This window comes from Candoia aspera, chromosome 10 (genome assembly GCF_035149785.1).
Source record: "Candoia aspera isolate rCanAsp1 chromosome 10, rCanAsp1.hap2, whole genome shotgun sequence".
NCBI lineage: Eukaryota > Metazoa > Chordata > Lepidosauria > Squamata > Boidae > Candoia > Candoia aspera.
Window position 1 is genome coordinate 24,133,526 of NC_086162.1, and position 15,563 is coordinate 24,149,088.

The window sequence follows — 15,563 nt, forward strand, 5'->3', positions numbered from 1 at the left end:
AACTATGCTATAGAATCAGTGGTACATACTGTATGCCCATCTATTGTAGTTTTCAATCTTAGTTGGCGTTATGATCTGATTAATCGTATTTTAACATCTTTTCCTGGGTGTTCAGATCAATGTTATGTTCAATATCTTCTCTGTGATCAAATTCCTAAAGTGATTTGAGCAGTTTCTAACTGGTGCTCTTTAGCAGTTTGGCAGTTTCTAACTGGTGCTCTTAGTGCAAGGAAGCAATTTGATTTTAATTGAAGCTGGGGTATTAAGGGTTATGATTAGGAAAATTATATCCTCTTGGTTATTTAAAAATGATACTGTTATTTTGTTATGATCTGTAGACTGTTTAAATTGACTGACTGACTGATTGCAGGGGGAAGCTGGGGAAGAAGAGATGTGTCCCCCCCCTACATTGGGGGAAGAAAATCTCTCTGTCAAAAAGAGAAAGAGAAGGAGAGACTTAGCAGAGCTTTCTCTGTGGTGCTGACTGGGTGAATGTGAGGGAGCAGTCCCAAACATTTTCTGCCTGCTACTCCTACAGGCTGTAATGATACAGTCCAGAAAGCCACTTCCTTCTGGGTAATCAATCCAACAGGCCTCTAATGTGAGAGTAAAGAAGTGCAATTCATTGCACTAATATACACACACACACACACTTCAAATTTAGTCACTGCCCATCTCTCTCAGAGAGCGACTTTGGGTGGTTTACAATAAAGACAAGAATAAATAGTCATTCAAATACAAGAAAAACAGTAACAACAATGTTCTTAGATAAAAAAATACAATCCAAGACGGAGGTGTTAAAAGATCTTAACTTTTGGGAGCGCCTTCAGGGTGCTAACCACCCCCTGGATTGGTTGCTCCTCCCCATACCCCATGAGAGCCAGCAGAGCCAGGTCTTCACTCCTTTCCGGAAGGCTGGGAGGGTGGGGTCCTGCCTCACCTCTGGGGGGAGAAGGTTCCATAGGGTGGGGGCCACAGCAGAGAAGGCTGTCTTCCTGGGCCCCGCCAAACGACATTCTTTTATGGACGGGGTCCGTAACATGCCTTCCCTGCCTGACCAGGTGGGACGGGTCGATGTAATGGGGATGAGATGTTCCCTCAGGTAGCCTGGACCGATATTGCCTGTTTCTGCTATCCGTCATCTTATTTATTTGTTGCATTTTAATTATAGCCATCATTTCTTCAGGAGGCCAAAGGAACATACATAATGCCCTGAAACATTATCACTAGGGTAGCCTATAATTTATAGCTAAATAACCAAATAAATGCTTCCGTCCTTCCCGTGTTATCCTTTCAACAACCCCATAAGATAGGTTAAGCTGAGACAGCTGAGTAGCAAAAAATAGTCTTAAGTTTCTTAGATAGAAGTCTTGCTCTACTGCCTTTAGTTTTTTTTTTTGTACCCACAAACCACACCTGCCAAATTTAACTCTGTGATGGCTAGTGTGGTGTTTCTCGACCATGGCAGCTTGAAGATGTGTGGACTTCAACTCCCAGAATTCCCCAGCCAGCTGCCAAGGTTGAGAAACACTGGGCTAGAGGCTTGCTTCAGAAAGAAAATTAAATGCCACAATGTGCTTCAAATATCAAATTCTACATCTGCATAGCTGGATTTTGTTTCACGCTGCCTCCGATCTGCCATGCTGGTGTCCCCTGTTAGTTGATCTGTGCATTCAGTAGCCTGGCACCTTTTCTCTACAGGAATCCAAAGTGAGGGGGAAGAGGAAGAAGAGGAGGAAGACACTTCCTTTCACCGGCGGTTGATGAGTTTGGTGGAGAAGGTGGTGAGCTTCCGCAAGAAGAAGGAAGAACAGGAAGATGAGCAGCCTCCAGAAGAGGAACCAAAGCCCAGTAGGTATCCCCGAGAGGTGGAGGAGAAGAGGGTGATATAGCCAACCGCTAAAACAGTCTTGAGGGAACCCACAGCCTTCCAGACTTTGGGGGATCCAGTTCCCACCAGCCTTAGCCAACATGGCCAATGCGCTAACGTGATGAGCATTAACCATCAGGGAGGCAGATTGGTGAAGACTGCCGTAGTTCATCTGGTCCTCCCCACTCCATAGGCACGTTGCAAGAGCTGATCTCACACACGATGGTCCATTGGGCCCAAGAGTCCTTCATCCAGAACCCAGAGCTAGTTCGGTTGATGTTCAGCCTTCTCCATCGGCAATACGATGGCCTTGGTGAGCTAATCCGCGCCCTGCCCAAGGCCTATACCATCAACGCCAACTCAGTAGAGGATACCATGAGTCTCCTGGAGTGCCTGGGGCAGATCCGCTCACTGCTCATTGTTCAGATGGGACCTGAGGAGGAGACCCTGATGATACAGAGTATTGGGTATGTGCTTTCGTCTGTAGCTTTTAGGCCCTTCTTGAACTCCTTCAAGTTGCCTCCTTCATTCCCCTGTGAAGCGGCTTCATAGGCTCCAACTCAGCCTGGAGCGTTTCCTTCCTGAGTTCCTCATGTCACATTTTCTTCATATGGATCATTATAGGTTTATCTAGCTCAGAACTGTCTACTTGGTCTTGCCACATTTCTCCAAGTTCCTGAAGTCCCTTGAGATACTTCGAATTTAACTATGACCCACTCCAGTAAATTGGGAGCCTCATTCGCAGGAAGAGCATGCATCTCACTCAGATGATGGATGCTGAACTCTATTTAGCTCTAACAGCAAGAGTCTAGTACATCTGGAGGGCATTAGGTTGTAGTAAGATAATGTAGGAATAGTAGCCCTTCTCTAAGACCCTTCTTTCCATCCTTCCCCTGCTAATTCTCATTTTCCTCCCACTGTCAAGTTCCCTGCATCTGTTGCATGGAGGGCCTCAGTCCTTCCATGTTTCCATCCTCTGCTTCTCAGCCTCCATTTGCTCTGAAGTCCAGCTGTTGCATCTCCGTGTTTCTCTTTGCTAGCAATATTATGAACAACAAAGTCTTCTACCAGCATCCCAACCTGATGAGGGCCCTGGGAATGCATGAGACTGTCATGGAAGTGATGGTGAACGTCCTGGGAGGAGGAGACTCAAAGGTAAGGAAGCTGGTCTTTTGGCCAGCCAATGCCTCGGTGCCTCATAGGATCCCCATTCCACTCTTCCCAGACTGAGGCATGGTCTGCAAGTCTGTGCCACATTTTTCAACGTTCCCCTGTTAAAAAAAAATGAAGTGAAGGAGTTTGTCCTACAGCAAAAGGAGAACATTTCTGATAGAGTCTTCTCTTTGCTGTGTACATTTTTATTTGCAGTGAGGTGAGGGGTTTTTTTAAGGGAACGTTTGAAAAATCAGTTTCCAATATCTGCAGAAACATTAGCCCATTTGGGGAGGAAAACTTTGGGCCTCAGGATTTGCTTAAGATGCAGGGTGCTTGGACACTTTGTATGCCAAACTCTACTTTTCTAGATGGCCTGGAAGTACCTGAACCATTTTGGGAGACTACGCTTCCTCACCTTCACCCACATTAAGAACATGCTTCCCTTTCACACTCACTGTACTTTAATAATGAGTGCCCCTTGGCCTATATATCGTTGGGAAATCAGATTTCTGGGTGGTCAGTTTGTTTGGTGGCAACTTTAAGAGTTCCTGGTTTAGGACCTTTTGATTACACTGCAATATGGTGGGGTTATTTTACTAATCATGAGATGCCTAGGACTACCTTAGGATCTCATGTCAGAATACCACAATATTCCCGTCATCTACTAAGTGAGATAGAACTTATACAGGGAGAAGCAACCTGAAATGCTTTGGACCACAACTCCCACAATTCTTTGCGCTTGGCTGAGGCTGATGAGAGTTGGTCTAAATCATTTGAAGGAGAATGCCAGGTTGTCCACCCTTTCCTTAAAAGCTTTATATGTGGTACGATTTTGAGCTAGAATAGTGGGAAAGGGCTTGATGGCGCAGGTGTTCCTCCAAGACAATGAGGAAGCTCTCTCTCATCCCCTCACAGGAGATCCGCTTCCCTAAAATGGTGACCAACTGTTGCCGCTTCTTGTGCTACTTCTGCCGAATTAGTCGCCAGAACCAACGTTCCATGTTTGACCATCTCAGCTACCTGCTGCAGAACAGCGGGATTGGGCTGGGTGAGTGGCTGTGCTTGGGACAAGGCCAGGGGTGCGACGGGATGCTTGATCAGCTGCCCAGAGATGATCAATATCCAGTGAAGGGTGACTCTTGCTAGAGAGCAAAAGGCTGCTCGAGCCGCTGATGTAAACCCAAAATGTGCCCCCAGATATTGAAACGTTTTATTGGGGTTTTGAAATGTGTCTGCAGTTTGGTGGTGCCTGTAGTGGAGCGTGGTGTCGTGGTCTCAGCGGCCTTTTCTCAGGGGGCACCACCAGGTTGCTCCAGCCTCTGGGGCACTGCCAAGTTCACCTATGGACTGTCCTTTCCCCACATCCTTCCTTCCTTCCTTCCTTCCTTCCTTCCTTCCTTCCTTCCTTCCCTCCCTCCCTCCCTCCCTCCCTCCCTCCCTCCCTCTCCTCCAGGCATGCGAGGATCCACTCCCTTGGATGTGGCTGCTGCTTCTGTCATTGATAACAATGAGCTGGCCCTGGCTCTGCAGGAGCAAGATCTGGAAAAGGTAGCCTGCACACCAAGAGAGCATCAAAAGGCAGAGGGCGGGTGGCAAAGAATCCCATATTCTAGCACGGGAAGGGGACCGTGAGGCTCCCTGCTCAGTGCAGGGATCCCGGTGGCAGCACCCCAGGCCGATGGCTGTCCGGGCTTTGCTTGAACCCACCAGCAAAGGGGACCCATCCCCTCTCTGGGTCATTGGTTCCACCATAGGAAGTTTTTTCTAACATTCAACCAGCATTGGCCATCATACCTCCTCAAAGCTAAGCCAACCTAGTTCCTTCATTCTCTCCTTGGGCGGCTTTACTTCCAGTTTTCCTTCTTCTTATCTCCCTTTGCACTGACCACCAGCATTTTGACACAATTGACGAAGCCGGAGAAGCCTCCTGCTCAAGCTTGTATTTCTTGCTCCTCGCTTCTCGCCAAAGGCCAGGCTGATGATCATCCTTTTTTCCATTTCCTTTAACTATCCCATGCTACGCCAGTCCATTCTGTTGGCAATACAGCGGTGCCTGGGCAGTCCTCTTGTCCATTTAAGCAAAGAGAAAAAAAACTTACCTTGTAGATGCCCAGCAACCACATCCGTTGCCCAGTATTTCTCAACCTCGGCAACTTGAAGGTGTGTGGACTTCAGCTCCCAGCCAGCAAGCTGGAGAGGGTGTGATGTGGATAGGCTCTTCCCCTGTGTTAAGGCAATGATTATGAACTCTTCCGGTTGTGGATCCTTCCACCGGTTCTGCTTGCTTTGATGGATTTGCAGAGATAGGAACTCCTGGAGCCCAACTTGAGAACTTCTCCTTGCCTCCATAGGTGGTGACCTACCTTGCCGGCACTGGCCTCCAGAGCTGCCCTATGTTGCTCTCCAAGGGATATCCTGACATTGGTTGGAACCCCTGTGGAGGCGAGCGGTACCTGGACTTCCTGCGCTTCACTGTCTTCGTCAATGGTGAGTTTGGTGGCCAACGTGGGCTCACGCAGCGAGACAAGCAGCGGATGACTTCTAGCCATAAGAACATTAGAGACACCGAAGAAGGGTTTGGGGAACCAGATTCTACAACTCATGCTTCTGTGGCAGAAGAACACAGAAGCTAAGTAGTAGTACATTAGCCCCACCCTGTTGCTCTTCTGGTCTCCTGGGGTAATCGGTTACTCCCGTTGGTCTTGCTGATGTCCTTCTCCTTCCCCAGGTGAGAGCGTGGAGGAGAACGCCAACGTGGTTGTGCGCCTGTTGATCCGTCGCCCGGAATGCTTTGGCCCGGCCCTGCGTGGGGAAGGAGGCAACGGGCTGCTGGCAGCCATAGAAGAGGCCATCCAGATCTCTCAGGATCCTGCCCGGGATGGGCCTACCATCAAGAAAGATCGCCGTCGGGAATTGTGTGTGAAGGGGAAGAGCGTGGGCGTGCTACAAGATGGTGGGAGGGGAAACCTGTTGTGTAACTTGGAAGGGTTTGTATTGTTTGACCAGCCTCCAAATAAGGTTCTGGTTTGGAGGCCTAAAAGTGTCTCCTTGCTTTGCTTTTCTCTCCAGCTCTTTCTGGCCTCCTAAGTTTTAAAAAATTGAGAACTTCTAAAGGTTCTTTCACTTTTACAGTATCATGAATATCCCTTAGTGAGCTGTTGGCCATTCTGCACTTTGCACTGGAGCGGTTGGGCACATTTTTCTGAGCCCTCTGGTTGCAGTTCCATTTTTTTACACCATTTTTTCTTTTTCTTTTTACACCTTTTTTTCTTAGCCATGTCCATGCATCCTGTGACCGCCTTGTCCTTTGGTCTGGAGACAGGGGTAGCTAATGCTCCTGTCCCCCACCCCTCTCTTTTTCTCTCCCTTACTCCCAGATTTGGGGGAGAAGAAACTCATGAGGAGTACCGGGTCCATTTGGGCAACGCAGTCATGTCCTTCTACGCCGCCCTCATTGATCTGCTGGGACGCTGTGCCCCTGAGATGCATGTAAGCCTCCTCTTCTTTAAAAAATTGAACTTTATTAGGTTTTCAGGATAAAAAGGTAACAGCTAACGAAGAATGATAATTAGAATAGAACGTAAAACAGAGAAACAGAGCGGAAAAAGAGTAAAGTGCAAAAATAGCAGGAAAAAAGAAAATACAGAAAAAGGACAACTCCTCACTTTCTTTGCAACAGATCTAAGTATGCATTTACATAAACCCTTACTGTAAGGGTTTATGTAAATGCATAAACATAGCTTTCATTCTTCCGAGTTGCATGTAAGCCACCTCTGTTCCCTTCACTGTCCTGGCTGCCAGAGACAGAAGGACGCCAGCTCCTCCAAGTAAAGCATTTGCAAGATTTGGCCATATGGAACATCTCACCTCCCCCTGATCCCATCTCTTTGCAAAACAGTCCTCAGCTGCCTCTTGTCCTCTAGCTGTCTTTGGCACCCAAGCTGGCCTACTAGAGGCTCACACTGTTCCCCCTGGCTTCCTCTCTGAGCAGCTCATCCAGGCTGGGAAGGGGGAAGCCCTCCGGATCAGAGCAATCTTGCGTTCCTTAGTGCCCATCGAAGACCTCGTTGGAGTCATCAGCCTCCCGCTGCAGATCCCGTCATTCGGCAAAGGTACGATGGCCCTCAGAGCATCTGTAGGAGGTTCTACTTCCTACCCCTGGGTTCATCTTGGTATCGACATCTGCTGCCCATTTGACCCCCACTCCCTGGAAAGCCTGTCTTTCCCTCCCCTCCATAGCTGCTGCCCCCACTCCACCTCCTCAGACTTATAATCTGCCCCTTTCCACTCAGATGGCAGCGTCATTGAGCCCAAGATGTCTGCCAGCTTTGTGCCTGACCACAAGGCACCCATGGTGTTGTTCCTGGACCGTGTGTACGGCATTGAGAACCAGGACTTCCTCCTCCATGTGCTAGAAGTGGGCTTTCTGCCGGACATGAGAGCTGCGGCCTCCTTGGACACAGTAAGTAGCTCCGGGATAGGATGGCAACATCAGAACATTCAAACTGTAGACCCAGGATCAGGCTGTGGATGGAACCACGGTCTTGTCATGAGTGCCGTTGAGCTAAAGTCATCAGCGCAATGGCACTCATGACAATGACAAGGAAATAGGTGAAGGGGTACAAGTTAAGTAGCCATCAACCCACAACGACTAACGGCTAACAAACAATAGCTAAACGGATCACGAAGCCACCCAAGCCATCAGCGGCAATACAACGGGGATCGCCCAGCTGAAAGCAATCAGCAGAAGAATGAAAACCTGAGGATGGGCGATCCTGGAAACCCTCAACCAATGGCAGGGCAACGCATGGGACAAAGGGGGGTGACGTGACCGAGAGCGAGGGGGCGCTGACCGGCGCGGGGTATTTAAACCCCGCACCGGCGCGCTCCTGTCACTCTCAGCTTTTTTCTACCAACGTTGTACCTACCCTGAAATAAACCAGAGCCTGCTTTGCAAACCAGTGTCTGAACGTTATTCAGAGGTAGGCAGCGCATGACATAAAGCTGAGAGTCATAAACTCAGCCTCGCCGAGCCCCACCGGACGACAACGAGCCGCGGGAGGAGTAGACGGCGAGAAGACCAGCAAGATGAGGCCGGAACGACGCGGGCAAGGAGGGCGAGCCGCGCGGCAAGAGACAGAGGAGGACCGACCGAGGCCAGAGGCACCGCGGACTCCCGGAGCCATGGACGCCCACCCCACCCGACCCGAGCCTCAGCTCCAACCCCAAGGGGAGATGGCGACGGAGGCAACCCGACCGCGGGAGGGAGCAGCACGACTTCCGAAACCAGCGGAGGACCCCGCGCCCCACATCGCACCCCAGCAACGGGCGTGGAGCGACAGCCCCACGGTGCTCGACACGGAGGAGGACGACGGAGACACCCACCAGACGGAGGAGGAAGCGGACCCGCGGCGGAGGGACGATGAACCCCACCGGCAACCCACCCCCGAGGACGCGCCAACGGAACCGGCCCCAGCGGCGGCGCGGGCTGTGGACGAGGAGGCACGAGCTGAACTCGCGGCCATGCGGGCTCAGCTGACGGAACTCCGGACCATGCTCCAGGCGCTCATGCCCCCCGCGCCACCCAACGACGTCCCCGCACAAGCCCACACCCCGAGCGAAGCACCGAACCCACACGGGCCAGCGGAGAGCCAGCAGACGGCACAGGCGGCCGACACCACACCCCGGGAAGCGAGAGGCGGGGCCGCACAAAACGCCCGGGCCCCAAAGGACTTCCCCATCTTCTTCGATGGGACCCCCTCAAAACTCTCGTTTTTCGTGACCAACGCTAGGGAGTTCATGGGGAGGCACGGACACTCCTATGACTCCGAGGCCGACAAGATCGCCGCCGTGGCGATCAAACTCCAAGACAGGGCGGCGGACTGGTACGTCCAACTGTACGAGTCCAGCTCCCCCGCCCTCGCCACCTTCCCTGCTTTCATCAAAGAGATGAAAAACTACTTCGAAGACCCCCTAGCTAAAGTACGGGCGAAAAGCGCACTCCAGAGACTTAAACAGGGCACACGCACGGTCCCTGACTACGCCCTGGAGTTCAAAGCCCTCGCGGGAAAGGTCTGCGACTGGTCTGAGACCACCCTGCTGGAAATCTTCAAAAGGGGGCTCAACCGCGACGTTCTCCAATGGGCCCTCTACCGCGACGACCCAGAAACGTTACACGGGTGGATCCACCTCGCGGGGAAAGCCGAACACGCGCACCGCACCTTCCTGATGACAACCACGGAAGACACAAACTATGTCGGGAAAAAGGTACCCGCACCTCACGGGGGGATGGCCGGCTCCATATATCCAAAAAAGAAGTTTAACCGGGAGCCCTGCGGGAGGTGTGGCAAATTAGGGCACAAGACGGCGGATTGCTTCGCCAACCGACCGCCGACCAGCGCGCCCAAGCCCGCCCCGAAAATTAGCCCCAAACCACCCAACCCGGGGCCGCCCCCTCACCGCCGAATGACCGTGGCCACAGCGACACCGGAAGAGGGCTGGGACACTTACTGGGGGGAAGAGGACAATACCGACCCCGACCAGCCGGCGGGAAATGCTCCCCGCTTGCTCTGAGACGCGTGGCGAGGCAGGCGGTGGGACAGCAACGCGGACCACCTCAACGAAACGACAAAAGCTCCGTAATATTGGCAGCAATTCAACTCTCTGCCGGCAACGGAGCCACCACGGCCGCGGCACTAGTGGACTCGGGGTGCTCAAAAAACCTCATCCACCCCGACCTAGTCGCCAAACTCGACCTCCGCTGCTTCCCCCTCCCCACGCCGCTGGCATTCCACCAGCTGGACGGTTCTACAGCGGGAGGGAAACCAGCCACGCTACAAACCGAGCCGGTCACCCTGCAAATGGGCACTCACACCGAGCGCACGTCGTTCGTAGTCACGCCCATCGGACGGCCCATTGCAGTCCTGGGGATGCCATGGCTCGCGAAAAACAACCCGCGGATCAACTGGGCGACCCGCACCTTCACATTCGGCGACGGCGAGTATCGAGCACCAGTACCAGCTGGCAAAAGCAACCCCACGGTAGGACGAGCGGAGGCGACCACACAAGACAACGCCGCTACCACAGCAGACCTACCGGAACAATACGCCGACTTCTCCGAGGTCTTCGGAGAGGCAGAGGCAGACCAACTACCCCCCCACCGCAAAACGGATTGCCGGATCGACCTACTGCCCGACGTCCCCCTACCTAGACCAAAGATCTATTCGATGACCCCGAAGGAGATGGCAACCCTCCGGGAGTTCATCGATAAAAACCTAGACAGGGGATTCATAGAGCCAGCATGCTCACCGGTCGGAGCCCCCGTCTTATTCCGGGAGAAGAAAGACGGGACCCTACGGCTCTGTACCGACTACCGGGGCCTAAACGCGGCTTCCCTGTCCAACAAATACCCCTTACCCCTGGTGAAGGACATGCTCGCCCACCTGTCCACGGGCAAAGTCTTTTCCAAATTGGACCTGCGCGAGGCGTACTATCGCATCCGAATCAGGGAGGGGGACGAATGGAAGACGGCGTTTAACTGCCCCCTAGGCGCGTTCCAGTACAAGGTACTGCCCTTCGGACTCGCGGGGGCCCCTGGGGTGTTCATGCAGCTCATCAATGAGGTACTGCATGAACATCTGTTTAAAGGGGTCCTGGTCTACATCGACGACGTCCTCATTTACACAAAAACATACGAGGAACACGTAACCTTAGTCAGGCAAGTCCTCGACAAGCTCAGAAGGGCGCAGCTCTATGCAAAGCCCACAAAGTGCGAGTTTCACAAAGAGCGCCTAGACTATTTGGGGTATCGAATCTCCGGGGACGGCATCGAAATGGACCCCGCAAAAGTCGAAGCGGTGCTAAACTGGGAGCGGCCCCGCAACAGACGGCAACTACAGAGCTTCCTGGGATTCGCGAATTTCTACAGGTCCTTCGCCCGGGGGTTCGCTGAGATAGCCCTCCCCTTAACGGACCTCCTCAAAACCAAAGGGGTGGGGGACACCCGACGCGCCAAGAACCCAGGCACAGTGCTGAATTGGACTCCCGCGTGCCAGACCGCATTCGACAAGCTGAAAGCGCTGTTCACGACGGAGCCAATCCTCGCGCACCCGGACCCAGAACGGCCGTTCGTGGTCCAAGCCGACGCCTCAGACTTCTCCCTGGGAGCCATCCTGCTACAAAAAGACTCCACGGGGCTCCTGAAACCATGCGCCTACCTGTCAAGGAAGTTCTCCGAGACAGAGAGGCGATGGCACGTCTGGGAGAAAGAAGCCTTCGCGGTGAAATCGGCACTAGAGACATGGCGTCACCTACTCGAGGGAGCCACCCAACCATTCGAGGTCTGGACGGACCACCGGAACCTCGAGGCCCTACGAACGCCTAGACGCCTTAGCCCAAAACAGGTCCGATGGGCCCAATTCTTCAGCCGCTTTGATTTCCAGCTGAAGTTCATGCCGGGCAAGAAGAACTTCCTGGCCGACGCCCTCTCCCGGCTGCCCCAAGACGAAGAGCCCGCCCCAGACACCATTGGGACGGTCCTATCCGCCTCGCAACTGGGGATGGCCGTGACCACCCGAAGCGGCGCACGGAGGCAGCTCGACGCTACGGCGCAGCCGACGGCGGGACAACCGGCGACGGAAAGAAGGCAACCGCAACTACCAGGGGGAATGCGCACGGACCTCGCCGCCGCCCTCAAAACCGACCCCTGGTTCCTGGCAAACCCCGACAAGGTAACAATGGCGCAAGACCTGGCATGGGGGGAAGGCAGAATCTACGTCCCGGACTCGCAACGCCAGGCGATCTTGCATAGGTCACACGACGCCAAGCAAGCGGGACACTTTGGGTTCCTCAAGACCCTACACCTAACGCGGCGCCAATTCTGGTGGCCCGCGCTCAGGCGAGACGTAAAAACCTACGTGGCGTCCTGCCCAACGTGCGCTAGGGCCAAACGGGCACCAGGCAAACCCGCGGGGCTACTGCAACGGGTGGCAGAACCCTCCCGCCCATGGGAGGAAATCTCTATGGATTTTATAGTGGACCTCCCACCCAGCCAGAAGAAAACGGCCATTTGGGTGGTGAAGGACTACTTCTCAAAGCAGGCCCACTTCATCCCCTGCACGTCGGTCCCATCCTCACAACAACTAGCCAAACTCTTCCTCATCCACGTGTACAGGCTACACGGATGTCCCGCACGTGTGGTGACCGACAGGGGCACACAGTTCACCTCCAAATTCTGGCGGGCCTTCCTGAAGCTGACGGGGACCCAACAGGCCCTGTCTACGGCTTGGCATCCGCAGACGGACGGAGCCACTGAGGTTCTTAATGCCACCTTAGAGCAATTTATACGATCATATACGAACTACCACCAAGACGACTGGGCTGAACTGCTCCCGTTCGCCGAAGTCGCATACAATAACGCCGTCCACACGAGCACGGGGAAAACCCCGTTCGAAGTAGTCTCGGGGCGCGACTTCGTCCCCATCCCGGAGCTACCTCAACCCCCGGAACCCCAGGTGGACGCCAGCGACTGGGGACGGAAGATCGCGGAAGCATGGCCAGTAATCACGGCGGCGCTAAAGGAGGCACAGGCTGCTTACAAAGAGCAGGCCGACAAGCACCGGCGCCTACAACCGACGTTCCAGGCGGGAGATATGGCCTATCTCTCCACCAAGTTCCTAAAGTCAACTCAACCCTCGAAAAAACTGGGGCCTAAGTACATCGGGCCGTTCCGAGTCACGCAAATAGTGAACCCGGTAGCAATACGCCTGGACCTGCCACACAACCTCCGGAGGCTCCACCCGGTGTTCCACACCAGCCTCCTAAAACCGGCAACCACCTCCCGATGGCACCCAAGCACGCCACAGCCCGCACCGCTTATGATCGACGGGCAACACCACTTCGAGATAAGGGACATCCTCGACTCCCGCAAGCAACGAGGAACCCTACACTACCTGGTCAGGTGGAAACACTTCCCCCACCCTGAATGGGTGGCGGCGCATAACGTTAACGCGCCTGACCTGACCAGAGCATTTCACCGGGCATACCCCGACAAACCGCAACCAAGGTCAGCAAAACCAAACCCCCCCCCGCAGGCCTCCCCCCGCCTCCCGTGCCCCAAGGGAAAGGGCCCCCCCCAAGCCCGCGACTTGGGTGGACCTTCCCCCCCCCGGGACTCACTCCCCCCGCCCCGGGCCCACGGGGTGGTGACAAACGATCGCCAGCACCCTCCCCCCGCCCCCCGGCCGCGGGGGAGTGGCAAGCAAGTCAACAGGGCAACCTGGGGGCAACGCCCAAGAGACACAACAAAGGCGACGCACTCTAAATAAGAAAAGAAGGGCCCTACCTGGAGCTGAGAAGCACCCGACCAGCCACGCCTCTCGCCTCGCCGAACTGAGCCAAACAAACAGGGTGTGGCTGGAGCATGCGCACGCCAGGTCAGAACCCGAGCATGCGCACCATGGACACACCCTGGGAAGGCACGTGGTAGAGGGAGGAGCAAAGGGAGGGGCGACAACTACTCCGGCGGGAACTTTGAAAAAAAAAAAAAAAAAAAAAAAAAAATGTGGCATTTTGACAGCTCCATGGGGAAAACCCAGAAACCCGGGGGAGAACACTATTCGGAAAGAGGGCAGTATGTCATGAGTGCCGTTGAGCTAAAGTCATCAGCGCAATGGCACTCATGACAATGACAAGGAAATAGGTGAAGGGGTACAAGTTAAGTAGCCATCAACCCACAACGACTAACGGCTAACAAACAATAGCTAAACGGATCACGAAGCCACCCAAGCCATCAGCGGCAATACAACGGGGATCGCCCAGCTGAAAGCAATCAGCAGAAGAATGAAAACCTGAGGATGGGCGATCCTGGAAACCCTCAACCAATGGCAGGGCAACGCATGGGACAAAGGGGGGTGACGTGACCGAGAGCGAGGGGGCGCTGACCGGCGCGGGGTATTTAAACCCCGCACCGGCGCGCTCCTGTCACTCTCAGCTTTTTTCTACCAACGTTGTACCTACCCTGAAATAAACCAGAGCCTGCTTTGCAAACCAGTGTCTGAACGTTATTCAGAGGTAGGCAGCGCATGACAGGTCTCCAGTTTGTGCCCACCCCACTGCTCCAGCACAGTGGGCAAGCTCAGAGGTCCCTCCTTGAAAAAATGCCATGTGATGGGACCTGGGAGAAGTTCCTTTTCTGTTGTGGCACCTGCTCTGTGGAACTACCCTCCACCCCAACATCAACCCTGGCTTGATAAGATGGGGAAACTGAACATTGCATAGGATTTTGTAATGCTTTTCTTTTCGGGAACTGTCTTAACTTCGGGGTGTTTTCCTTTGGGTTAAGTGCAGGGTTTGGTTAAAAGAAAAAACCTGTAGGATTTCCCCCAGACCCATCTTTTGACTGCGGTTAAGAGGAATTCCAATGACTGATTCCATTCTCTGCTGAGAGAATGTAAAGTTGCATTTAAAGATGTCCAACTTGATGCCTGGCTCTGAAGAAATGGATTGGGCCATGATGTGCCTTGGCCATTCCTTGGCACCCTTTCTCTCTCTCAGCCAAATGCCCCTCATTGCTTTTCCGCCCACAGGCTGCCTTTAGCACCACAGAGATGGCCCTGGCCATGAACCGCTACCTCTGCCAGGCTGTGCTGCCGCTCATCACCAAATGTGCCCCTCTCTTTGCTGGCACCGAGCACCGGGCTATCATGGTGGATTCCATGCTGCACACCATCTACCGGCTGTCCCGTGGGCGCTCCCTTACCAAGGCCCAGCGTGACGTCATTGAGGAGTGCCTCATGGCACTGTGCAAGTAAGGAGAAGAATCGTGAACTTGGGGATCAGCTCTGGCATTCCTGAACTGTGGCAGCTCCTTCTGAGAAGCTTGGCCCTTCAACATGCACAGTTGTGAGGGGCATCCAAACTCACAAGTTCCCCTCACTCTTTTTCCTTAAGTTCCTTCCAGAAGGAGACCTCCCAAATCCTAGAAGGTATTCTGTTTTCCCATCCTTTACAGATGAGGATTTTTTTTAAAGGTGGAAGTCTTAGAGGGAAACACAGGAAGTGATGAAGACAACGTAATCTGGTCACCACATGAAATTCTGTCATTTAGACATGCTGTAGCATCATCTGGAGGCAACTGAATTGCCACCCAAAAGGAGAAGCTGGGTGGACAGATGCATAATGCCTTTTTGATTCTGCTTGCTCATTGTCCTGCTTTCTCTTTTTCAAGGTATATCAGGCCCTCCATGCTCCAGCATCTTCTCCGCCGGCTGGTGTTTGATGTGCCCATCCTCAATGAATTTGCCAAAATGCCTCTCAAGGTAAGAAATCATTGCCATTTAACCATATTAGGTAGAGGATTCGCAAATGCATTCCCACAACATGCCAACACGCAGTGCTTGGCTACTGTTAACTTTTTTTTTTTTTTTTTTTGCACGGGGGAATGCATGTTACCATATGAAACATGACAGCCTGTCTGCTGTAGCCTTCCCCAGCCTGCAAATTCCTCTCTCTGACTGTGACCATAAATGGCCTTGCTGCT

The 15,563-nt window shown here is 53.4% G+C and overlaps 1 protein-coding gene across 8 annotated transcripts in view; it reads left to right on the forward strand.

Moving 5' to 3' along the window:
• The window catches only part of RYR1 (ryanodine receptor 1), a 124,656-nt gene that overhangs the window by 57,643 nt on the left and 51,450 nt on the right, over window positions 1–15,563 (forward strand). For all 8 annotated transcript variants that reach the window (XM_063311940.1, XM_063311932.1, XM_063311935.1 and 5 more), the window contains exons 39-50: window positions 1,702–1,851; window positions 2,064–2,337; window positions 2,911–3,025; window positions 3,941–4,073; window positions 4,479–4,573; window positions 5,377–5,512; window positions 5,754–5,940; window positions 6,403–6,514; window positions 7,017–7,137; window positions 7,318–7,487; window positions 14,611–14,831; window positions 15,252–15,342. In XM_063311940.1, coding sequence (XP_063168010.1) covers window positions 1,702–1,851; window positions 2,064–2,337; window positions 2,911–3,025; window positions 3,941–4,073; window positions 4,479–4,573; window positions 5,377–5,512; window positions 5,754–5,940; window positions 6,403–6,514; window positions 7,017–7,137; window positions 7,318–7,487; window positions 14,611–14,831; window positions 15,252–15,342 — 1,805 coding nt within the window. The remainder of the gene's footprint in view (window positions 1–1,701; window positions 1,852–2,063; window positions 2,338–2,910; window positions 3,026–3,940; window positions 4,074–4,478; window positions 4,574–5,376; window positions 5,513–5,753; window positions 5,941–6,402; window positions 6,515–7,016; window positions 7,138–7,317; window positions 7,488–14,610; window positions 14,832–15,251; window positions 15,343–15,563) is intronic.